Source organism: Bufo bufo, chromosome 2 (genome assembly GCF_905171765.1).
Source record: "Bufo bufo chromosome 2, aBufBuf1.1, whole genome shotgun sequence".
Lineage (NCBI taxonomy): Eukaryota > Metazoa > Chordata > Amphibia > Anura > Bufonidae > Bufo > Bufo bufo.
In genome coordinates this window covers 567,116,149-567,141,200 of record NC_053390.1, presented here as the reverse complement: position 1 = coordinate 567,141,200, position 25,052 = coordinate 567,116,149, and the positions used below count along the sequence as shown (strand labels likewise).

At 41.6% G+C, this 25,052-nt stretch overlaps 1 protein-coding gene across 2 annotated transcripts in view; it reads left to right on the top strand.

Moving 5' to 3' along the window:
* The window catches only part of UNC5C (unc-5 netrin receptor C), a 386,735-nt gene that overhangs the window by 303,232 nt on the left and 58,451 nt on the right, over positions 1-25,052 (top strand). For both annotated transcript variants that reach the window (XM_040418177.1, XM_040418176.1), the window contains exons 6-8: positions 5,545-5,725; positions 7,206-7,373; positions 8,423-8,587. In XM_040418177.1, coding sequence (XP_040274111.1) covers positions 5,545-5,725; positions 7,206-7,373; positions 8,423-8,587 — 514 coding nt within the window. The remainder of the gene's footprint in view (positions 1-5,544; positions 5,726-7,205; positions 7,374-8,422; positions 8,588-25,052) is intronic.

Below are 25,052 nucleotides of genomic sequence, written 5' to 3'. Positions count from 1 at the left end.
GTGGCTGAGTTTACATCAGATAATTGCTCTGCTCTAGCTCTTCTCATTCCTATAATCACTTCTTTGATTAATGTGCTCTGTACGCATTTATTTATGGAATGAAATCCTGCTCTGGATTGCTTTTCCTTTCTTTTTTCCCCTCTTGTTTCAATGCAGCGATTGTACATGGCCTAGGGCGACACAGGCCCCGGTGTAGACAAGCGGCCGTTTTGTCTCCTCCTAGTTACTTATGCTTATAGAACACTTCATTTTCGTGGCAGTTTTCCTTTGTTAATTGGAACAAATGTGCCAATTATGGAGATTCATCTCTTGATACCAATCAATGAATAATTAGACATAACACATCTGTCTCTGAATGGAGGAAGGAGGTGAGCGCAGACAAATGTACTTGGAACAACTGTGTGAAATTTGTGCTTTTGTACCCATCAATTGCCAAAGAAGCACACTGGGTACTGTTCATCCCACGTATTTTGATGGATTTAATGAGGATGTCTTGTCTCGTTCAGGCTCTGATTAGTTTTTTAATTGCAGAGTGATATTAAAGAGAACAATACATTAAAGAGGAAATGTCACCACTTTCCCACCTATGAAATAAACGTAGGTGGGGGGGGGGCAGGTTTACCACATAATGTACTGTATTGTGAATCATTTCTATATAAGAAATAGTGTTGGGCACAAATATTCGAATCGCGAATATCGGCACTTCGGGAATTCGCAAATATTTTTAATATAGTGCTATATATTCTAGATATTTTTTTCATCAGTAACCTCCCTTCTTGCTTGTGGGCCAATGAGAAGGCTGTAATGTCTTTGTCTGAGCTTAGCAACATCCCTAGCAACCAATAGGAAAGTTGCCGACCCCTTTACTATATAAGAACCTCCCCAGCAGCCATTTTCTGTAGTTTTATGGAGTTCTGAGAGAGAGAGCAGTGACATTGCTGTGCTCTGTGCTTTCATCTGGATCCTATTCCTTATCCAATTACATTAGATAGTTAGTTAGCTTATATATATAATACAGATAGTTAGTGGGAGATAGTCAGTGTAGGTTAGATAGTGATATAATGTAGTTGTTGCAGTGCAGGGTGTTAGGTAGTGTGATAGGTTCTGCTGTCCATACATACACGCAGAGCTGCTAAAATGTGAAGTTGCACGTATTGCGTCAAAATATTCGCATCATTAGTGCCGATTAGCGCAACCGCGAATATATTGGAGCACTCTAACTGCATATAAAGCCATTTTTAATGTTCTGCCGTGCCAAACATTTTCTTCAGTCTCAGGAAACTTCTAGCAGCTTGGAAAATGTAGCAAAAGTGAGCCACACCTGTATTTTGTTCGCATTACGTGAATATTACATTGCTGATTTTTCGCAATCAATAAAATAATCTCGCAAATTCGCGAATATATGATCAATATTCGCCAAAATATTTGTGAAATATTGCAAATTTGAATAAAGCCCCTGCTGCTCATCACTAATAAGAAAGACTGAATCTCAGTATCTTTACCTCTGCCAATGTTGGGTAGAAGAAGAGACCACTCTATTGTCATACGCTGCTTTTTAGCCAATCACATAACAATAAAGAAACACTACTTAAGGTTTGATTGGCTGAAAGCTGCATGTGACAAGCAGAGTGGTAATTCTCCCTTCATGGGACTACTTCAAGCATAATTATCATTGGCAAGGATTCCAAGTCTCTAAACCAGCCTGGAGAGCAATTTATGAAATATAGAAAAGATAATAAGGGGTTTACCAAGTGTTTTTTCTACTGATGACTACAGATGAGCGAATCGAATCCAACAAAGTGGAATTCGATCCGAATTTCAGGATAAATTTGATTCGCGTGAAGCCGAATTCCCTCAAGCTTCGTGGTAGCAAAACGATTTAACCTGAAATAGTGTAAAAAAACAAACAAAATCTTACTTCCTCAATTTGCTCAAGATGTGCAAGCCAGCCGCTATCTTGATTAAAGATCTCGTCCAAGGTCCCATGCGTGGTGACGTATGACATCACCACGACGGCCAGCGTGACAACGTCATCTTGGCCCGTGCAAGATTTTGCGTCACGAGAAAATGGAGGTGGTAAGTATGATTTCATTTTTTTTTCTGTTAATTTTACACCTTATTATTACTCTCAGATGCCGCAATCATGTATGAACGCGGCATCTGAGGGCTACAATGATGCGGTACATGATGAAGTAAATTGTCACAGAGCAAATTTTTTTATTTTATTTGGCGAAGCAGCCAAATCTAATTTTCTAAAACTTCGCTCATCTCTACTGATGACCTATCCTCTGGATATGTAATTAGTATCGGATCCGTGTGGGGTCTGACACCCAGAACTCCCGCTGATCAGCTGTTTGAGAAGGCATAGGTGCTTGCGGTAGCGCCACAGCCTTTTCCAGCTTTTTTGAGGCCATATGACATCATGTTCATCAGTCACATGGCCTAGACGCAACCTAGCCCCATTCAAGTGAATGGGGCTGAGCGTGATATCACTGTGCTTGGTAAGCAGAGAGAAGGCAGTGAAGCTACTGGGAGCGACATTGCCTTCTCAAACGGGTACCGGTTGTGGTACCCCTACCTATCCAGAGGATAGATCATCAGTAAAAACACTTGGAAAACCCCTTTGATGCAGTACACTTCCTTATGTTTTCATTATTTTCTGTAACTACTGTACCTGCGTATGTCAGGTATGTCAGTTTCTATGGGTCTCAATTCCTGAAGGAGCCCATTTACACTGTGAAATAAGGTGCAGCCAGTGAAGACTACGAAGGAGGGAAGTGGGTAGGGAATATTTAAAGGAGTTGACTCACCCAAATGCATTTGGCATGTTAAGAAAGTTAACACTTACCAATGTATTGTTATTATCCATATGGTCTCCATTGCTGGCTGCATTTATTTTTCCATCACATTAAACACAGTTTGTATCCGGGGTTATTATGACCACCCTGCAATCCAGCAGTGGTGGTCGTGCTTGCACCCTATAGGAAAAAGCACTGGCCTCTCTGGTGGCCAGGTCCACGGGAATGCACATAGACTGATGTTTTTTCCTATAGTGTGCAAGAACGACCACCGCTGATGGATTGCAGGGTGGTCTGTAACCATGGAAATGAGCAATGTATAATGTGATGGGGAAATGAATCCAGCCAGCAAAGGAGGCAATATGGATAATAACAATACATTAGTAAGTGCCTTGTGTTAACTGTATCTTCATGATAAATTCCATTTACTGAAGTGAGACACTATGTGCATTATCCCCATGTATAATCACAAGCTTTTCATGTTTTGAATTTGCTACTGAAGGTGGTCATGATGACAGGGGCTACATTCCAAGTTTTGCTATAGGAATCACATGGTTACTTGTTATGTCCTTGACATAATGACCACATTACATTTCATAGTGAAAAAGGTTGAACTTGATGGACCTGTCTTTTTTCAACCTATGTAACTGTGTTATAATATAGTGCATGATGAAACAATATTGCTTTCCATCGTATGGAGTCTTTTAAGATCTGCAGAGATTTTTATATTACACACTTTACTACACGTTGATGAAATTATGGTGAGCTCAGAAAAGACATTTGGCTATCTAACGGTACATGAGAATGTTAGGCTCATTATGTTTTCCAACTGGGGTTCCTTCAAACCTGGTTCTGTTTGGCAGAAGACGACAGCAGAAGCGGTGACTTTTACATTAATGATGACAAATTCATTTCAGCCCTCCAAAAGATGGTTGACATTAAAGCAAGCCTACAATATCAGATAACTTTTCAGAATAAGCTGACATATGTGTATACATGAGTGATAGCACTATATTGGACTATATCTGTAGGCCATATCTATAATTCTCAGTTGTCCTTAAACTGGCAGATGGAGAGGAGTGTGTATCATAGCTGCCCATAGAATGCACATACTGTAGAGAATGTAGATTCTCCTTCCTAACCACTTAAGAGTAGTGGGAATTTGCTGCAGAATTGCTGCAGACTTCCCCCTATACAATGGAAATAGCAATTTCATAGCCTAATATGCATCAAAACCAGCATGTGAATCATACAGACTTTCCAGCGGATTTGCCTGTGGCATAAAATACACAAAAATAAAAGGGATTGTTCGGCATGCACAGAATAATAAAACATAAACTTTACTTAGTCAATTAAAAAGTCCCATATATTATACATAACCAACCATATATATGGGCCTATTCTTCTATCCAACCAATGTGTGCCAACATTAATGGGAACACAGTCACGGTGCAGTAGTGAACAGATATCCAACCATAGAACAGTATGTGCGAAGCCTGCGATGAAAATATATAGAATAAACAGTTCCCGACGACCCTAATGTCAATGTTCCGGGTTAAAGGGTGGGGGAAAAAAACAACCCTGTTACACCCTGCCAAAGCTACTTTGCGTTGAGCAACCCTCTTCACTAAATTGTGGTATCCCTTTCCTCATTCGGTCACACTTCTCCGTGTGCTCTCTATTTCATCCAGGGATTCCAGCAGTTACATGGGCAGTGCGCTATGGGTGGAATGGGTGAATGGCCAAAATCCATATCTTGGTGAGAGGACTGTTCCCCCTGGACACATACACAATGTCACATGCAATGAATATTTATCATTCATTATGGTTTTCCAATTTGTCCATAAAAAAATGTCTGACGTCAGCGATTTTGGGATAAGTTGTCCATAAAAAAAGAAAAATTCTGGTTGGCAACCCTGGGTCTGGAGCCAGTGGGCCTGGCACATTTATCATTAGTTATGTCAGTTTTCTGGCATAAATGAAGACAAAAATGTTTGCCAGCTCTGAGCTGCCATAGATTTCTATTTAGGCGCACGAACTGCCGAGGGAAGGTCAGGCAGCGCAGGGGATACCATAGACTGCAGTAAAATTCAGGTCTATGATAAATTCCCCCCATTGAGTTAATGTTATTTTTCCTGTGGCTTCCTTTAAAATGTATGTAATGTAACAGTAAACCTGCCAGAAATAAAACCTGGATGAATGCTCTCATTAGACAAGTGAACATCCTGCTTGCGCCTTCTTTCTATTTCTCTTGCTCTTTAGATTAATAGTTTCATCTATTGCTAATACTAAAACATTCTATTTAGGATACAATTTACATAGATAGAACCTTTCCAGATAGTGGCTGATCTGTCACACCGCTCAGAAGATAATACATAAAATTAACCAATTTACGGAAGGGAGCAGTATTTATTTACGACTCAGGCGCCCTGCATCTATTTGTTCTGCCTTTATTTGTGCTGCTAGTATCAATCTACTTCAGGACATTGGGCTATTATTAATGGGCTTATGACAAGACTGAAGAAGCCATTTATGGATTTTTGCTCACCGGTGCACTCCTGGCCATCGTACTGAGCCGTGAGCTGTTCAGCTTTGCAATTACATGCACAGTGATCATTAAATTGTTTCCAAAATATAATATTCTTGCAAAGTGAATAATGTCCCATAGAACTGTTTCATTCACTGAGCTAACTTTTGATGGAAATGCCAAGTAGGCAATAACATATTCAAATGCATTCTTTCCTAGGTGGAATGGTTGAAAAATGAGGATGTCATTGATCCTGTAGAAGATCGGAATTTCTATATCACAATTGATCATAACCTCATCATCAAACAAGCCCGGCTTTCAGACACTGCCAATTATACGTGCGTTGCCAAAAATATTGTGGCCAAAAGAAGAAGTACTACAGCAACTGTAATTGTATATGGTGAGGCATTGATGCATTTCTTGAAAAGAATAACTGGAGTCTAGACACTATGAGCTATTGTAATATAGAGAAGTAGATGGCGGCGTGTAATCTGTAGGTTTCATAAATCTTTAGGCTAATCCATTAAGGTTCATTTATGACCAAAATATTTATGAGCTCAGAGCATGCCCCCTGTGAATATGCACTGAGCCGAAAAATATAAATCCATGAAAAGCACCTAGCATAAATATAAATAATAATAATAAATGTTTCATTAAATATGTATGTGTCACAGAATGATATTTGTATAGTTAATGTGTTTATTAACGACAGAACTTTATATTTAATAACAATAATATAAAAAAATTATTTGTTTAGAATTTTTTTTGAAAAACATCACATTTTGATGTCAGAAATTGAAGGAGTGTTCAGGAAAGGTCATCAATTTCAAACTGGTCAAGGTCTACCTCTCAACACCCCAGTGGATCAGCTTTTTGAAAGTGCTGTGGCACCAGTCTGACAGTTGCGTTCTCTTCAGTGTTTACCTGCATGCAGTATACTATACATTATAGTGATGGTGCAAGGAACTGTAATTGCAGATTCCTCTCTCAATGGGAGGAACAGTTGTAACTGCTACAATGCAGACAGCATGCAGGACACCATTGGAGAGAACTCAACTGTCGCACTAGCTCCACAGTCCCTTCAAACAGCTCATCAACAGGGATGCCGAGAGTCAGGCCCCCACCGATCTGATATTGATGACTGATCCTGAGGATAGGTCATCAATATCATGAAACCGGAATACCCCTTTAACAATTAGTGGCCAAGGCAGTACATAGACACAACCTATACACCCCCGCAGATGCTGCAGACCTTCTTTTTATATAGTCACGGTGCACTGTGGTGATTTATACAGTATATTCTTATCATTTCTATTAGGGGTTCATTATGTCATATACATTGTAAACTACTTTTCATTAAAGGGGTTGTCCCTCATTAGCAACTTATCACCTTATCTACAGGTGGTAAGTATGTGATCCAACTGATAGAACCCCCACTATTCATGATAACTGGGATGCTTAGTCCTTCATGTGAGTGGAGTAGCAGTCGCACATGTGCACTAGCACTCCATTCCCTGTCAATAGGACTGAGCTGGCTGAGACAGCCAAACGTTGTAGTCAGCTATTTCCATCAGCTCCACTGACAGTGAATGGAACGGTAGTGCATAGACGTGACCAGTGCACCAAACAAACAAGGAACTTGGAAATCACATTCTCCTGATTGCTGGTAGCTGGACCCTCTAGTGACCAGATATTTAATTTCCATGATGGGAGAATCCCTTTATATGTAATTACAACCAAGGTTCTGTAGAATTCTGGTGTTTCTTCGAACTGAGGTAGGGCTTGCCTAAAAAACTGCATATAGGAATTCAGCAGAGGAGAAAAATCCTAGAAAAAGAGTTGGAATTAATGCATTACTGTAATCATGTGTCTGTTTCTAGTAAACGGTGGTTGGTCCACATGGACAGAATGGTCTTCATGCAGTAATCGATGTGGGAAAGGTTACCAGAAGCGTACAAGAATGTGTACAAATCCTGTTCCACTCAATGGAGGAGCTGTCTGTGATGGCCAAAGTGTCCAGAAGATAAGCTGTACTACCCTCTGCCCAGGTAATAACAAGACATGAAAGGGGTTCTGTACCTTTTAAACATTGATACCATATTCCCACTGTGTGGTCAGTGGGGTCTCATCAGTGAAACCACAACTAATCATGAGAATTATGTCTAAAATAGCTAAGAGACACACTGTATAAAACAGAATAGCACAGATACATCTACAAGGTCCATACCAGCACGTCAGTTTCTATTGTTCTGCTCTAGGTAACTGAAGCACCAGAGTCTTCAAATGATGGCAACAAACAGTGCTTGATGGACTCCATTAATCCCAATGGGATTCCATTACTGGACAAAGTAATACAGTAAGGCTACTTTCACACTAGCGATTTCACTTTCCGCTATTGAGATCCGTCATAGGATCTCAATAGCGGAGGAAACCGCTTTAGTTTTGTCCCCATTCATTGTCAATTGGGACAAATCTGAACTGAACGAAATGGAGTGCACCAGAACGCATTCAGTTCGCGTTTGTTTGCGTCCCCATCGCGGACAGAATAACCCTGCAAGCAGTGTTTTTCTGTCCGCGATGTGGTGCAGAGCAAGACGGATCCGTCACGACTCACAATGTAAGTCAATGGGGATGGATCCGTTTTCTCGGACACAATAGAAAATTCATCTGTTCCCCATTGACCTTCAATGGAGTTCATGGCGGATCCGTCATGGCTATTTCAGAGTTAATACAACCGGATCCGTTCATAACGGATGCAGATGGTTGTATTATCAAGACGGAAGCGTTTTTGCTGATCCATGACGGATCCAGCAAAAACGCTAGTGTGAAAGGAGCCTTTGCTGATCTTTTTTGTCCTGTCTTTTTAACACAATCTGCGATGGAGGTCCTAATGGAGACACGAACACAGATGTGAACATAGCCTTAGTTTGACTACATTTGTGATCCTTAGTTAAAAAATTCCTATTCAGTTGAATAATAAATACATTACAACTGAACATGAGATCACAACCATAAAGCATTTCCTTGATGATTTTGCTTTTTGAACGTCACACAAAATGTATATCCAGTTATGACTTTTTTTGTGTTTCTCCTTCAGAGGATGGTGAATGGACAGCATGGAGCAAATGGTCAACCTGTGGGACAGAGTGCACACATTGGCGCCGCAGAGATTGTGCCAACCCTCCACCAAGAAACGGAGGGAAAGACTGCGAGGGCCCTGTATTACAGTCAAAGAACTGCACTGATGGATTATGTATGCAAAGTAAGGACAAGACTGCATGGCTGATAAATACTGGCTGTATGCTTTGCTTATTTTTCACTAATGCCATAGATCCTCATTAATCTCTGCAGTTTTAGTTTTTCTACTATAAAATCCTTTGGTGTATTTGTGTCTATGCTGGAGTTATTTTCAATTATAATTATTTTAGTCCAATTAAAGTAGGAAGAATTTTCCTTACAATTTATGCACAATGCCATCAGTTCAGGGTCTGAGGTATGGGAGATGTACACAGGGCCGGCTCCAGGTTCATGTGGGCCCTTGGGCGATAAAGTCTCAGTGGGCCCCTTTACACAGTGATAACTCTGTGAGTACAGAAAATATTGTAGATATCACCTGCAGTCCTATGTAACAGCACAGATAACACAGTCATGGCTATCTGAGTACAGGAAAGGTAGTAGTGTTACCTGCAGTCCTATTTAAAACCACAGATGACACTAGTGCTAATAATGTGGTAGTGTTGCCTGCAGTCCTATGTAAAACCACAGATAACACTAGTGTAGATTATGTGGTAGTGTTACCTACGTCCTTAGTGTGCCTCCCTATGTCTCTCCCACGGACTCCATGCTGGCGGCGCTGCCTCTTCCTTTTCTTCTTGCCCCACACAGAACGTCCTGATGCAGCTGCGTCAAGAGAAAGGAACACTGTGGGCATGGTGATGGTGACACACAGGGAGAGACACACACAGAGGGAGAGACACACACACACACAGAAGGAGAGACACGCACACAGAGGGAGAGACACGCACACAGGGAGAGACACACACGCACACAGAAGGAGAGACACGCACACAGAAGGAGAGACACGCACACAGAGGGAGAGACACGCACACAGAGGGAGAGACACGCACACAGGGAGAGACACACAGAGGGAGAGACACACAGAGGGAGAGACACACAGAGGGAGAGACACACACACAGAGGGAGAGATACACACACACAGAGGGAGAGACACACACACACTGAGGGAGAGACACACACACGAAGAGACACATGCACACAGAGGGAGAGACATACACAGAGGGAAAGACACATATACACAAGGACACACACACTGGGACAGTCAAATACACACAGAAACAGATACACACACACAGGGACTTACACAAACATACAGGGACGGACACAAACACACAGGGACGGACACACACAAGGACTAACACACGCACACACACACACACAGGGACAGACACACACAAAGGGACGGACACACACACACACAGAGACATACATATGGACAGACACCTGTGCAATCGTCAACCAACTTCTATCTAATGTGTGGCCACCTTTAGGGGACATTAAAAGGGAATTCCACCTTCAGTTATGCTCCAACCTTTTGTTGCCTTCTAATATGACTCCCACAGATTCCCAGTACTGAGGGGACATGGACTGGGGTTTAAAAGGGAATTATCAACATGTACCAGAAAGTGGTCTAAACTGTAACCCATTAGGCACTGGCTAGACTGTGGGATGGAGTCTAAGCAATGCCTTTGGCCTCATGCACACTGCCGTTATGCATCCATTCCGTGTATTGGAGACCACAATTTGTGGTCCCCAATGCACGGGCAATATCCACTGTGGCGGCCAGGATGGATCGGGACCCATTTAACTTCAATGGGTCCGTGATCCGTCCGCACCGCAAAAAAAAGAACATATTCTATTTTTTTGCGGTGCAGAGGCACGGTCAGAAACACCAAGGAAGCACTCCATAGTGCTTCCGTGGGGTTCCGATCCAAGCTTTCGTTCCGTATCTCTGTGATTGCGGACCCATTCAAGTGAATGGGTCCGCATGTGTGATGTGGAGTGCACATGGGCCGTGTGGCCATGGGCACACAACGGCCGTGTGCATGAGGCCTAAAACATAAACTCCTATAAGAAAATAATAATCAATAATACACTTTATTGGCAAAAATTCATAAGAGGAAAATTTCCTCTTATAAATTTTTGCCAATAAACTGTATAATTGATTTTATGAGTTCTGGTATTTTCTTATAGGAGTTTATTGTTAGAGATGGCCAGTTCGCAGTGTTTGCCCGCGAACACATGCGATCTGCCATCTTAACTGACAAGTCCGGCAAGGCACAGGTAAGTCCTTACGGGGGTCGTTCTCGGAACTGCCTGCTCCCGGAGGCCGCATTTCATTTCAGACCGGCTTGCGCACAGGCACAGGTAAGGACTTACCTGTGCCTCGCCGGACTTGTCAGTTAAGATGGCAGATCGCATGTGTTCACGGGCGAACACTGCGAACTGGCCATCACTGTTTATTGTACTGAGCAAGTTGCAATACATGGTAATTGTCCTCTATTCAATTATTGGTTTGGCTTGCTCCTTTATTTTGGTGTTTTACACATATAGCCCCACATTACTGTGTAGACTGTAGTTCACCTGACCTGAATTCTAATAAAACAACTCCAGCTGTTGCTCCAGCCTCCAGGTTTCCTCTTGGGCTCCGCTCGTGGCGGCTATGATGTCCTGAATCTTCTTCTGCAGGCTGCAGCTGCGCCTGCTGATTAGCTCCGCCCCCTGTGTCCTCCGAGACGAGTCCAGGCTGTGAGGCTGACATTCTGTGCGCTGCACGGCGCGTACGCGCACAGAAGCTCAGCCTGGAGAGACCGCGAGAGGGCAGCAAGCAGCAGCACTGCACAAGTCAGTATGAAAAATTTTAAAGGAGCCGCGCCGCGGAAACGAGTGGCTCCCTAACTTACAGTGGGCCCCGGCACTTGCCCGGGTATGCCGGGTTCTGACGTCGGCCCTGGATGTACACATAACTTCTTAAAGTGTTCTTGTTCTGGAACCTTTTATGCATAATCTGGATGATTTGTATAGTCTTTTAGATTTTCTGAGAGAGAAACCTAAAGTGAATGTCCAACTTTTAACACTGTGTAGTGCTTTCTGTGAAGATTAATATCTTAATATATCCTTCAGTTGGAACCCCTGATAGAGAGATAAACCTCTTGTAACAGCGGCTGCGGTGCATCGATGTTCCCCCGATTACCGCTGCAATCCGTTTGTATAAGTGAAATTGCTTCCGAGGATTCCGCTCCACATCTTCTATTCATCCAGGACACAGCCTGAGTTCGGCTGGTGTCTGTTACCCTGCTCTAGGGGCGGCACGCATCACTCCCTGGGCGGGCTGGGTAAGGTCAGGTGACCTCGCTCACCAACCCTGGCTCTCCTGCAGGTATTTAAGTGGTTCACCCCTTTTCCCAGACGCCTCAGTGTTAAGGTCCTTGTCTTTTGCTAAAGAGCCTGACAACCACTGGTGCTCCTGACTTGTACTTTGTTTCTGGACTTCTCTTATCGTCTAATCCCTGCCTGTTTGATTTGTCTCTCCTGTTGCCGAATCGGATTGCCTGACCTGTTCCAGTGCCGCTTGCCCTGTTCCTCTATCTGTCTGACTTCATCTCTGCCTTATCCTTCGGTCCTGCATCGTCGCTCCTGGTAACGTCTCTGCCACCTAACTACACTTGTACTTGCGGTACCTACCCAGGTATCCTCTGGTCTGTATGGACCAGCTGCCACTGACTTGGTGGTTGCTCTGGAGTAGCCCCTGGCAACTTCCCTACTGGCTCAAGTCCATCCTCACCATCTGAGGCTGTGGTGAAAACCAGGTAGTTGCTTAGACACGCCCCTCCAGAGCATAGCCAGTCAGTGGCACAGTGGGTTCACATCCACTGATCCGTGACACCTTTTCGTTTTAGACACTGAGTTGAATTCTAACATTCTGGCTTCCTGTTGCTGCCACTAGGGGCAACTTAGGACCTTACCGCATAGTATTCTATGAACAGCAGTATTCAGTAAGGCCCTAAGCTCCCTCTAGTGGCAGCTGCAGGCTGACAGAATTTTATTATTGGCTTTATTACTACGCAGAGTATTTGGAGCTCAGTATCAGAACTACAGTATACAAACCACTGTAAAGCTATAACATAGTAACATACATAGTAACATAGTACATAAGGCCGAAAAAAGACATTTGTCCATCCAGTTCGACCTGTCATCCTGCGAGTTGATCCAGAGGAAGGCAAAAAAAAAAAAAACCCTGTGAGGTAGAAGCCAATTTTCCCCACTTTAGGGGAATAAAAAATTCCTTCCCGACTCCAATCAGGCAATCAGAATAACTCCCTGGATCAACGACCCCTCTCTAGTAGCTATAACCTGTAATATTATTACGCTCCAGAAATACATCCAGGCCCCTCTTGAATTCCTTTATTGTACTCACCATCACCACCTCCTCAGGCAGAGAGTTCCATAGTCTCACTGCTCTTACCGCAAAGAATCCTTTTCTATGTTTGTGTACAAACCTTCTTTCCTCCAGAAGCAGAGGATGTCCCCTCATCACAGTTACAGTCCTGGGGATAAATAGATGATGGGATAGATCTCTGTACTGACCCCTGATATATTTATACATATTAATTAGATCTCCCCTCCCCTTATTAAAATTCCTAGATCCTTTTCCATGTCAGTGTTACTGAGCGTTTTACCATTTAGTATGTATGGGTGACTTGCATTATTCCTTCCAATGTGCATAACCTTACATTTGTCAGTGTTAAACCTCATCTGCCACTTCTCTGCCCAAGCCTCCAATTTATCCAGATCCCTCTGTAGTAGTATACTGCCCTCTTCAGTGTTAATTACTTTACACAGTTTAGTGTCATCTGCGAAAATGATATTTTACTCTGCAAACCTTCTACAAGATCATTAATAAATATATTGAAGAACATGAAATTAATAAGCACATAATTTTGGATGTACAAAGGTTAACTTAAAGCTAGAGCTAATGCACTTAATGGTAGTTTATTGCAAAACTACAATGTGCTGTATAAGCCAATGCACATAGACCCAGTAGAATTTGGCTTACAGATGACTCATTACCTCTTCATTGTATAATTTGTCATCTATTATCACAGGCTGATATCCATACAGTATAATTATTGTGATCTTCCACATTGGGGAGCCAAGTTGTTTTTCCCCAGAAGTGTCCTGCAGTGATTGCAGGATGCAACATAAACACATACTGTAAAGGGAGGCAATTTATGGAAATGTATTATGTATTTTCTAGATTTGCCTGTTTCTTTGAATGCATTTACATGACATGAGAGAAAGAGAGGTTCCCATTACCATTATTCTTTCATAAAACCCTGTAACACATCATACTGTAATGAAAAACCCAGCTGAATATTGGCACGCTTAGCCCTAGGGTGTTTCCAGTTTCTTAGTGTCTGGGTTTTAATGGTAATATTTTAATGGTTTCCTATATTCAAGTCAGAAACGTATAATCCTGCTCTATGATCCATCACTACTGAGAAGATTGATTTGTCATGCTTTATAGCTCTGTCTGAAACTAACAAGTTGATTCGCTTTCTCTCTGTCTTTATTTTTTTCCTCTTCTTTATTTCTTGCTGCTGTCATTAGTTTTGTCACTTTTATATAATAAGTTCAGCATTTTGTATTTACTTGGTTCCTGAAGGGGGTATATAAGGGATCACTAGGAATAGATTACAAGAGATTACAAGAAAGTAAAGTGTATAGCTGCTTTACTTATTGTAAGAAAAAGTAGAAGCTCCTTGCACATATTATTGTTAGAAAATATTTGGGGCCCATCTACCAGCGACATTATTATGGAGGTGCTGGTTTAATTTTCATTTTTTATTGTATAGGTGGGTGAGCTCTTTGCACGTATTATTGATCAAAAATATGTCAGGCCCACCTACCAGCGACAAGGTAGCTTTTAACAGACGGAACCTACTCTAACACATGCCTCTCCTGGGCTTTTGGCCTACAAGTTTCTATCAGACACTTATCCTGTGGATAAAGGATTTTTGGCTGTAATGGGACAACCCCTTTAAATATGTCCAGAGATGTTACTCTAGCATAGATAACATAGATAGACAAAGACAGATAGATTTTATCCTTGGTCTTAGGTTTAATCTCTCTCATTTTCTGGATCACTTAAAGGGAAATCTCAGCCACTTGAGTTTGTTCCCGTAAAAATGTGATGCAGTGTTGTGCGGTGACACCACCAGTTCATAATAGAAGGATACATAGCCCACAATATTTTACATTCCATAGCGCAATAACCATAATTAACATTTTGAAACGCAGCAGGCTTCCTCAGTTTACCCCCACTGTGCAGGCAGAGAAGTCTTAAGACATGAATCTTCACAAGTAGACCCTACACTCCGATACACTAATTACTTGTTCAATAAATGTATTTGAAACAATCTCCCTGAATGTTTTCTTCTAGTAATAAATAAAAAAGCCGGGGTTTCTCCACACCCTGGAATAGCTGGTGCCCACACAGTCTACTTAACGGCTCAGCATGTTTATGATGCCTGTATGATAACTGTATAGAATCAGAATCCAGCTTGAGAGGACATTTTCGTTTTCTCGTTCCTTTATTCTTATTTATTGATCTGGATTGCTTAAATTTTCCCAACACCAGTGCCTCAGACACAGGAGGAAGTACTGTTCACTTGAATGCGGAATTTAGAATCTCAATTTTAAGGACGCTTTAATTGGATTATCACTGAATTTGGGCTCCTGATTAGCGGATCCATCAGTGCTTCATTAATATCACTGCGACAAATCAATATGCCCTTTTATTAGGCTGTGCATTCCGACATAAATCCACAATCTATAAAGATATTGATTTCTGTTTGGAGAACTGTTTTACCCATAAAGCTGTAGTGTTCGTCTCATGCTCACTGTATTATTTCTCAAATGTCACATTTAGTCACACTGATGTTCTTTCTGTTATCTGACAGCCCTTGTTCTATTAGGGAATCTGTGAGATGTCATCTATCTATTTATCTAGAAATATAAAAATGAACAGTACCCATCAAAGCTAAATGAAAAAATAAATCGCTTTTATTCACCCAAAGTGGTTGCAACGTTTCAGCTCAACATGAGAGCCTTTCCCAAGCTTCTAATGTTGAGCTGAAACTTCACAACCACTTTGCCTCCTTTAATACATGATAATAATCCTTCTAGCCTTAGAAGCAGCTGATTGACATTGAATGCTGTTATTTAATCTATGATCCCAGTGTTACTCCCCAGAATATACAGTTGAAACCAGAAGTTTACATACACTATATAAAAAGACACATATGCATGTTTTTCTCAATATCTGACATCAATCAGAATAAACCTTTCCTATTTTTGGTCTATTAGGATTAACATAATTATTATTATTTGCCAAATGCCGCAATAATGAGAGAGAGAGAGAATGTTTTAAGGCATTTTTACTACTTTCTGCAATATCAAAAGTTTACATACACTAAGATTACTATGCCTTTAAACAATTCTGGACTGCCCATATGATGATGGCATGTGTTTGGAAGCTTCTGTTAGGTTTGTTGGCAACATCTGAGTTAATTAGAGACACACCTGTGGATGTATTTAAATGCACACCTGAAACACACTGCTTCTTTGTGTAGCATCATGGGAAAGTCTAAAGAAATCAGCCAAGATATCAGGGAGAGAATTGTGGACTTGCACAAGTCTGGCTCAACCTTGGGTGCAATTTCAAGATACCTGAAGGTGCCTCCTTCATCTGCACAAACAATTATATACAAGTACAAACAAGATGGGAATGTCCAGCCATCATACCGCTCAGGAAGGAGACGGGTTCTCTGTCCCAGAGATGAACGTGCTTTGGTCCGACATGTGGATATCAACCCAAGAACAAAGCAAAATACCTTGTGAAGATGATGGCGGAAGCTGGCAAGATTGTGTCAATATCCACAGTCAAACAAGTACTCTATCAACATGGGCTGAAAGGCCACTTTGCCAGGAAGAAGCCATTGCTTCTATAAAAAGAAACATAATAAAAGCCAGATTAATGTTTGCAAATGCACACAGGAACAAAGACCTACATTTTTGGAGACATGTCCTGTGGTCTGACGAAACTAAAATTGAACTTTTTGGCTATAATGACCATTGATATGTTTGGAGGAAAAAGGAAGAAGCTTGGCTTAGTTACACCAGTTTTGTCAGGAGGAATGGGCCCAAATTCCGAACAACTATTGTGAGAAGCCTGTGGAAGGATATCCAAAACGTTTGACCCAAGTCATACAGTTTAAAGGGGTTATCCCACTTTGCGTTTTTATACTTACCTGCTGCCACCGCGCGTTCACTTCCTGGATTCTGGCTGGGGGCGGGCTTCATCTTGATTGAAGTCTTCTCCCGGCCGGGCCGCGCGCTGGACTGAACGCGCACGCTGCCGCGCATGCGCAATGTGACTTATTTCTGGCCAGTATAGTACAGAGCCGGCGTGCGCGTTCGCATCTCTGTACTATTCTGGCCGGGAAGAAGTCACCGTCGCGCATGCGCGGCAGCGTGCGCGTTCAGGACAGCGAGTGGCCCGGCCGGGAGAAAAGAAGAAGTCTTCTGGGCAAGCGCGACCATCGAGATTTTGCGGAAGAGCGGTGGTCGTAACCAGGGGAGACCGAGTCACAACAATGAGGTAAGTGGGGATGAATTTTCTCCTAATCGGTGGGAATTTGTTAATAAAGTATATTTACAAAAATGATCACTGTCAAATCATTAACAGATTTAACAGTGATCATTATGATGGGATAACCCCTTTAAGGGCAATGGTATGAAATGTATGTAAACTGTTGACTTTGCAGAAAGTAATAAAATGCCTTAAAACATTCTCTCTCTCTCTCATTATTCTGGCATTTGGCAAATAATAATAATTATGTTAATCCTAATTAACCAAAAACAGGAAAGGTTTATTCTGATTTTATGTCAGATATTGAGAAAAACATGCATATGTGTCTTTTTATATAGTGTATGTAAACTTCTGGTTTCAACTGTACGTTGTATGCAGATGATTAGTAACCAAATGCATAACCTTACATTGTATCCACATTGAGCCTATTTTACCCAGTAGATGCCCAGATATACTAATATGTCTGTGCCTAGAATCTGTCTAAAACGTTGCACAAAGTGGCACAATTTTGGCACAATTTGCATAACTAGGGATTCACATTCTTTTTTACTGGCTAAAAAATTGGTAGGGCTTAGCAGGAAGGGATGTGGTTTTATGGGAAAGGGATGTGGCCTAAGAGGCTTCATTTTGCACTAAAATTGCACCATAAATCTAACATAAAATTCTGTCTAAAGTAAGCCAATCAAGGCAAAAGTGTTCATACCTGCACCAGATTTATCATCCAGCCTGAGTCCCTGTGATAGACATCCTGTCCAAGCTGACGAGTGTGCCCAGTTCTTCTTGTAACTTATGAACATCTTCCATAAACTGTACTATACTAGATAGCTTGGTGTCTTCTATAAGCAGCGCTAATAATCAAATCCTCTATATCATGAAAAAATAAGCAAAATAAGGCCAAACCCCTCACTGAACCTTGGAATACACCACATTATAGGGAACGACATGGCCTCTGCTTTTGCTGAATATTATTAGCACTATTATGTGTCTTTTAATGATAACAAATGAAGACAAAGTAAACTTTTATTTTAAAGATGTATTTTTACATTTTATGGTTTCTTCAATTAAGATGGTCGCAACGGCCTCTCCTGCTAGCAAATAGATGAGGTAAGTACGTATTTTTTTTTTTACCACTGATTAACCCTGAAAGGCCTCAAATGTCAGATACCACGTTCAGCAATTAACGCAGCATCTGAGGAGTTCAATGACAGAGGTCGTCACGATCGACATTCTCCGTGATTCTGCCAGCTACATACAATGGAATGCGATTCGTGATGAAGTTATTTGTAGCAAATAGAATTTCTTTGTGAACTTCGGTGAAGCAGCCAAATCTAATTTTTGATAACTTCACTCAGCTCTAATACTAACAATGGATACAATCGAATTCACAAAACCTTTATAATTACGGGGCTAGAGCCACAGGATCATTTGGAACACTTACATGCCGATCTAATTTTTAAAGGGGTACTGCACTTTTTTACTGATCATCTATCCTCAGGATAGATCATCAGCATCTGATTGGTGGGGGTCAGACACCCGCAATCCCCGCAATCAGCTTTTTGAGAAGGCCGCGACTCTCCCATAGCACCATGGCCTTCTCTCTGTTTCCCTCAGGCCCAGTGATGTCACGACTAGTATTACTGGCCTGGGTATGGCTAAGCTCCTTTCAAATGAACGTGTCCAAGGCAGTGATACTAGTCATGACGTCACTGGGCCTGCGGTAAACAGCGAGAAGGCTGCGGTGCTCCTGGAGCACTGCTACCTTCTCAAACAGCTGATTGGCAAGGGTCCTGGGTGTCGCAAACCCACCGATAAGATGCTGATGATCTATCCTGAGGATAGATCATCAGTAAAAAAGTGCAGAACCCCTTTAAGAAATTGGAGGAGTCTAGCTTCTAAAAAGCAGGGTTCATTCCTTCCAATGCCTCTGATTGTCTACTACAGCATGATTAGGGCATGGCATAGATTCTGTAATCCCTTTAAAACAAAATTTCCAAGAACCTACAAATTGCCACCAGATATCTGAAGCTTCCTTTTCTCTATGAGGTGCTTTAAATCCCTCTTTACACAGCACACTGAAATTGTTCCTCCTGGACAGAAATGTGATGTATCGACATTTTCTGCAAGCAAGGTAAATTTGCAGTTTACACTGAGAGGTTTTGTTTTCTGCCTGCTGCCACATCACATATCGGCTTATGCGGCTTTCATCCTATTTTACAGTCCTTGGCCAGTTGTGCGCTGCAGTCATGCAGAGAATGAATTTGGAACTACGAATTCAGAGACTTTGGAAATTAACTGCAAAATCCCACTCTGGGGTTCCCTGAACATTTTGGCCCATTTACTGCCGCCCGGGGGAGGTTGACAGCTTTGATTATATTGAATTGTTGTTGTTAATGTACATCTTCATTATGAAGTGTAGCAATGGCTCATACACAAGCCCGTTGTAGTCTTGATTATCTTCCTCATTTTCCTTGATCACTCCAATTATTCTGAAATGATTTGTGCCTTATTTCGGTTTTCTCCTGTAATCATCGTCCTCACTGATCTAATCAAGTAAGTAATAATAGGCAGCGTCCTAGTCATAGCCAACATTATATCTCAATTCAGAGAACAGGTTCCAGATATAGGCTGTTCAATATACTGTGTTTTGTCTGTATACAGCAAATTATCACCAAGGGATGTAGAGTGTATTATGTACAATCTCAACATCACTTGTAGATAAAAAATAGAAGTAATAGAGATGCATGCACAGGCCATTTTAAGTAGCTTAAATCATGGATGATAGTATAAAAAGATTTCTCCAAGTTATAGAATACAGAAGATATTTATTAGATAAAGAAATAAATGCAATCAGTTCTCGGTGCACGGATCCCTAGGAGAAGCAAATCCACTATAGAAACAAAGTAGCGGGTCCAGCAATCGGGACTCAGGACATTTCCTTATTTAACAAAATTTATTAGATGACCCAAGTTGGACGAGAGAGATAGTAAATGCCATAATCAAGGAAGAAGCTCTGAGACAGGCTCATCATCTTAACAATTGTCATATATGGTAAGCCAGGCAGCTATACTGTAGTTGGTGGAAGCACCCAACATCGTAAAACAAGACTGCAGTCCTTTAATGGGATCCAAAAACACATACACCATTACCTTAGCCATAACATTAAAGGGGTCAGCAAGATCCTTTTTTGATAATTTACACCCCAGCCTGGAAGACATGTGTAGAAATCCATATTCACTTGCTCGCGCCACTCCATTTTTGCTCCCTGTCTCTCTTCCCTATACTGTACTTGCAGTCTCCAGTTGTCAAGTACCACATGGACAAGATAAACATGACCTGCTTCAGCCAATGGCTAGCCTCAGAGGAGACGAGTCCACAAATGCCAAGTGACTGCAGGGTTCCTTGCCACTTTGGAGCTCAACACCACAGAGGTCATTTATTGTCTTCAGAGGCACATGTGACCCCGTCTGTGAAGAAATTGACAGATGAAGACCAGAAGACCAGTGAAGAGAGACAGAAGTCAGGGGGCCAGAATGGAGTGGTGAGAAGCAGGTGAGTATAGGTTTCAGGTATTCCAGGTTAGGTTGCAAATTAAAAAAAAACAACCCCTTTGAAACCAAGAGTTTGTAGGACCCTTCATGCCCCCAAAACTGTTTTAACAGTCAAGATATGGACTCCACAAGACCTCTGAAGGTGTCCTTTTGTATTTGGTACCAAGTTGTTAGCAGAAGATCATTTCAGTCCTTTAATTTGCAAGGTGGGCCTCCATATACTAGACTTTCTTTTTCAGTGTATCCCACAGATTTGCATTTGGGAAATTTGTAGGTCAATTCAACTCATTGAACTTGTCATGTTCCTGGAACCATTCTTGAACAAGTTTTGTGGTGTGATAGGGTACATTATCCTGCTGAAAAAGGCCACTCCCATTAGGGAATACCAGTGCCATTAGGGAATAACATTGCTCTGTAAAAATATTTAGGTATGTGGTACTTGTCAAAGTAACATCCACATAAATGCCAGGACTCCCATGGTTTCCATGCAGAACAGTGCAGAGAGTATCACACTTCGGCTACTTTCACACTTGCGTTCAGAGCGGATCCGTCTGGTGTCTGCACAGACGGATCCGCTCCTATAATGCAAACGTTGGGATCCGTTCAGAACGGATCCGTCTGCATTATAGTTCAGAAAAAATTCTAAGTGTGAAAGTTAGTCAGACGGATCCGTCCAGACTTTACATTGAAAGTCAATGGGGGACGGATCCGTCTGAAATTGCACCATATTGTGTCAACTTCAAACGGATCCGTCCCCATTGACTTACAATGGACGGATCCGTTTGGCTCCACACGGCCAGGCTGCAAGCTGCAAGCTGCGTTCGGATGTCCGCCTGCTGAGCGGAACGGAGGCCAAGCGGAGCCATCCTGATGCATTCTGAGCGGATCTGCATCCACTCAGAATGCATTGGGGCTCTACGGATACGTTCGGGGCCGCTTGTGAGAGCCTTCAAACGGAACTCACAAGCGGAACCCCGAACGCTAGTGTGAAAGTAGCCGCCTCTGTTTTCTTCCCATACATCCTGGTGCCAACGTTGCCCAAAATAAGCAACACACAAGTAATCCATATAATGTAAAATAAAATGGGATTTGTCTGACCCTCTTCCATTGCTCCATTGTCCAGTTTGGGTGCTTCTGTTCCCTTTTTAGTTGCTTTCAGTGTACAGAGGTCATCATTTGAACCCTGACCGTCTATGGCTATGCATGCCCCATTAACAACAAAATGTAAAGCCCAATGGGTCAGATATTCTAAAATCAGCCAGTCTTAATAGAATGTGCCAAATTTATTAGCACATAGCTGTATTCTCAGTAGAATCCTACAGAAGTATATAGCTGAATTCCCTATAGAGTATCATAGAAGAAGCATATAGCTGAATTTCCTATAGAACATTATACAAGAAGCATATAGCTGAATTCCCTATGGAATATTATAGAAGCATATAGCTGAATTCCCTATAGAATACTATAGAAGTATATAGCTGAATTCCCTATAGAATACTATAGAAGTATATAGCAATTTTTCTTCTTTCCCTATCCCAGTTTAATGATAATTGCTGTACCTTTCAGAGTTATGGCAGCCTATCAAAACTTATGTTCAGTGACTCAATGGCAAATTATTCTTTAATCAATTAAAAGCTTAGGCAAAGCAACATATGTCAATTCCCTTTATGCAAGTCTGTAAATCAGGAAATTGTATATGGCTATGGAACAAGTGAATTTTCCATATTGTTGAGATAAGCTAGACTGAAATGTGACATTAGTCTCCATGAGAAAATGTTTTGTTTTTTAATGAACACTACTAATGTGATTAAGGGTGCTTTCACACTAGCGGCAAGGAACTCCTGCAGGCTGTTCCGGCGGGTGACCAGCCTGTCAGATCCGTGCTGCCGCTAGTGCATGCGTGCCCCCGGACTACCGCTCCGGCCCCATTGACTATAATGTCATAGTTTTATTCCTGCCGCCTCTCGGCATGTTTGCCGTGCTACCGCCGGAACTCCACCCCGCCCCCATTATAGTCAATGGGGCCGGAGCGGTAGACCGGGGCACGTGTGCTCAAGTGGTAGCACGGAACCGACAGGCTGTTTACCCACCGGAACAGCTTGCTGGAGTTTCTTGCCGCTAGTGTGAAAGTAGCCTGATACATTTTCATTTAGTATTTTTTTGTATTAATTTTGAAATATCTGGAAAATCTTGGAACTTGATAAATAATTGGTCATTCATATAATGAATGATCAGAATTGCCTGATAGATAGATAGATAGATAGATAGATAGATAGATAGATAGATATGAGATGGATCAATAGATAGATAGATAGATAATGATAGATAGATAGAAAGATAATTAATGATAGATAGATAGATAGATAGATAGATAGATAGATAGATAGATAGATAATTCTCCAACCAGTTACTCAGAAGCTATATGTGGATTTCCAGTTGTTGGCAGTTCTGAATATTCAGCGGTAACTTGAAGTACCTGGACTTCAATGCAAAATGTAACACAGCCCCCACATGCTGCATGCTAACTGCTATTCCCCAAATCACTGAAATACACTTTGATTCATATATGCGCTGGATATGAGACATGTGAGAATGACAGACAATCCCTCTTATATTCCATTTGATCATTTCAGTCTTCATCACAAAGCATTCTCCTTGTTCACACATCAGATGCTCTTTAGTCTTACCTTTATGTTTTTGTATTAAAAACAGATACTTTGCATCCAAATTTAGGAAATTACTTGACAACTGATGTTTGAACATCTGTTTTTTCTCTTTTAACATTAGCATTTGATAAATTATTACAAATGAAGTGTACATGGTGTTTGTCAGTAATTTGACAAGCTATAAATCACTCTGTGCAATCAGATGACATTACAGTGCGGACTGTTAGCAGAGTTCTATGCTATAGCATTGCAGGAAAAGAAAGATACATTTTATGTTTTCTTGTGACCAAAGATGACTTTGCTGACAGATTTACAATTAGGTAAAGTTTTGTCTGACCTGGAAAAAAAATAATTTTACTTATAATTAGAGATGAACAAATTGATTCTTTAAAATCAAAATTCAACCCAATTACTCAAAAATTCAGACATTCGAATCAGAATTTCTTGAGATTCAATTCAGTCAAATTTTTCTGAGTGTCTTGGTAGTAAAGAGTGGGAAGAAGAGTAAGTAAGAGAGAGAGAGAGTAAGGGACTGAGAGAGTAAGGGAGAGAGAGAGAGAGAGTAAGAAAGAGAGAGAGTAAGCGAGGAAGAGAGTAAGGTAGGGAGGGAGAGAGAGTGTAAGGGAGGGAGAGAGTAAGGGAGGAAGGGAGAGAAAGAGAGTAAGGGAGGGAGGGAGAGAGAGGGAGTAAGGGAGGGAGAGAGAGGGAGTAAGGGAGGGAGAGAGTAAGGTAGGGAGGGAGAGTAAGAAAGAGAGAGAGTAAGGGAGTGAGAGAGTAAGGGAGGGAAAGAGAGGGAGTAAGGGAGAGAAAGGGAGGGAGAGAGAGTAAGAAAGAGAGAGAGTAAGTGAGGGAGAGTGTAAGGTAGGGAGGGAGAGAGAGAATAAGGGAGGGAGAGAGTAAGGGAGGAAGGGAGAGAGAGAGTAAGGGAGGGAGAGAGAGGGAGCAAGGGAGGGAGAGAGAGGGAGTAAGGGAGGGAGAGAGTAAGGGAGGAAGGGAGAGAGAGAGTAAGGGAGGGAGAGAGAGGGAGCAAGGGAGGGAGAGAGAGGGAGTAAGGGAGGGAGAGAGTAAGGTAGGGAGAGAGTAAGAAAGAGAGAGAGAGTAAGCGAGTGAGAGAGTAAGGGAGGGAGGGAGAGAGAGGGAGTAAGGGAGGGAGAGAGAAGGAGGGATGAAGAAAGAGTTTTCCAGGCATTCAAGATACTTTCGTTTCGTGTAGATTCAAATCACAAGGTCGATTTGGTCTAATCAAACCCAAAACTAATTTTAAGAAATTGGCTCATCTCTGCTTATAATAAAAAATAATAGTATAGTAAAAGATAATTATAACTATGATGATTACAAGAATAGTTATATTTTTATGTCCCAAATCCATTCAATCCAAACACTGCCCTCTTTTGTCATGTAATAATTTCTGATAAAATAGTGTTAGTCGGATGCACAGGGAGGTTGATACATCAAAGAAGGGTGCTCTCAGTCTAACAGCGTCACCCTGCTGTTTGCAAAGAAAGAATTTGAAAAGGAAATGACTGGGCACACCTAAGGATATGTGGTGACCAAAAATTTATTAAGTAAAAGGACAAGTGGGTTTAGCGGTAATTGAGGTATCAGATATATAAATGCAAAACCGTTGGGAAATATAAGGTTTGCACACTACAACAATAATTCATAAAAGGTTCATATAAAAATCCATGTAAAAAGCACTATATATTTGTGGTTAATGTATAGACCAGTCACTGGATGGTAAGGTACCGCCCGTGACTGATATCCACGCCTCAAACACAAATG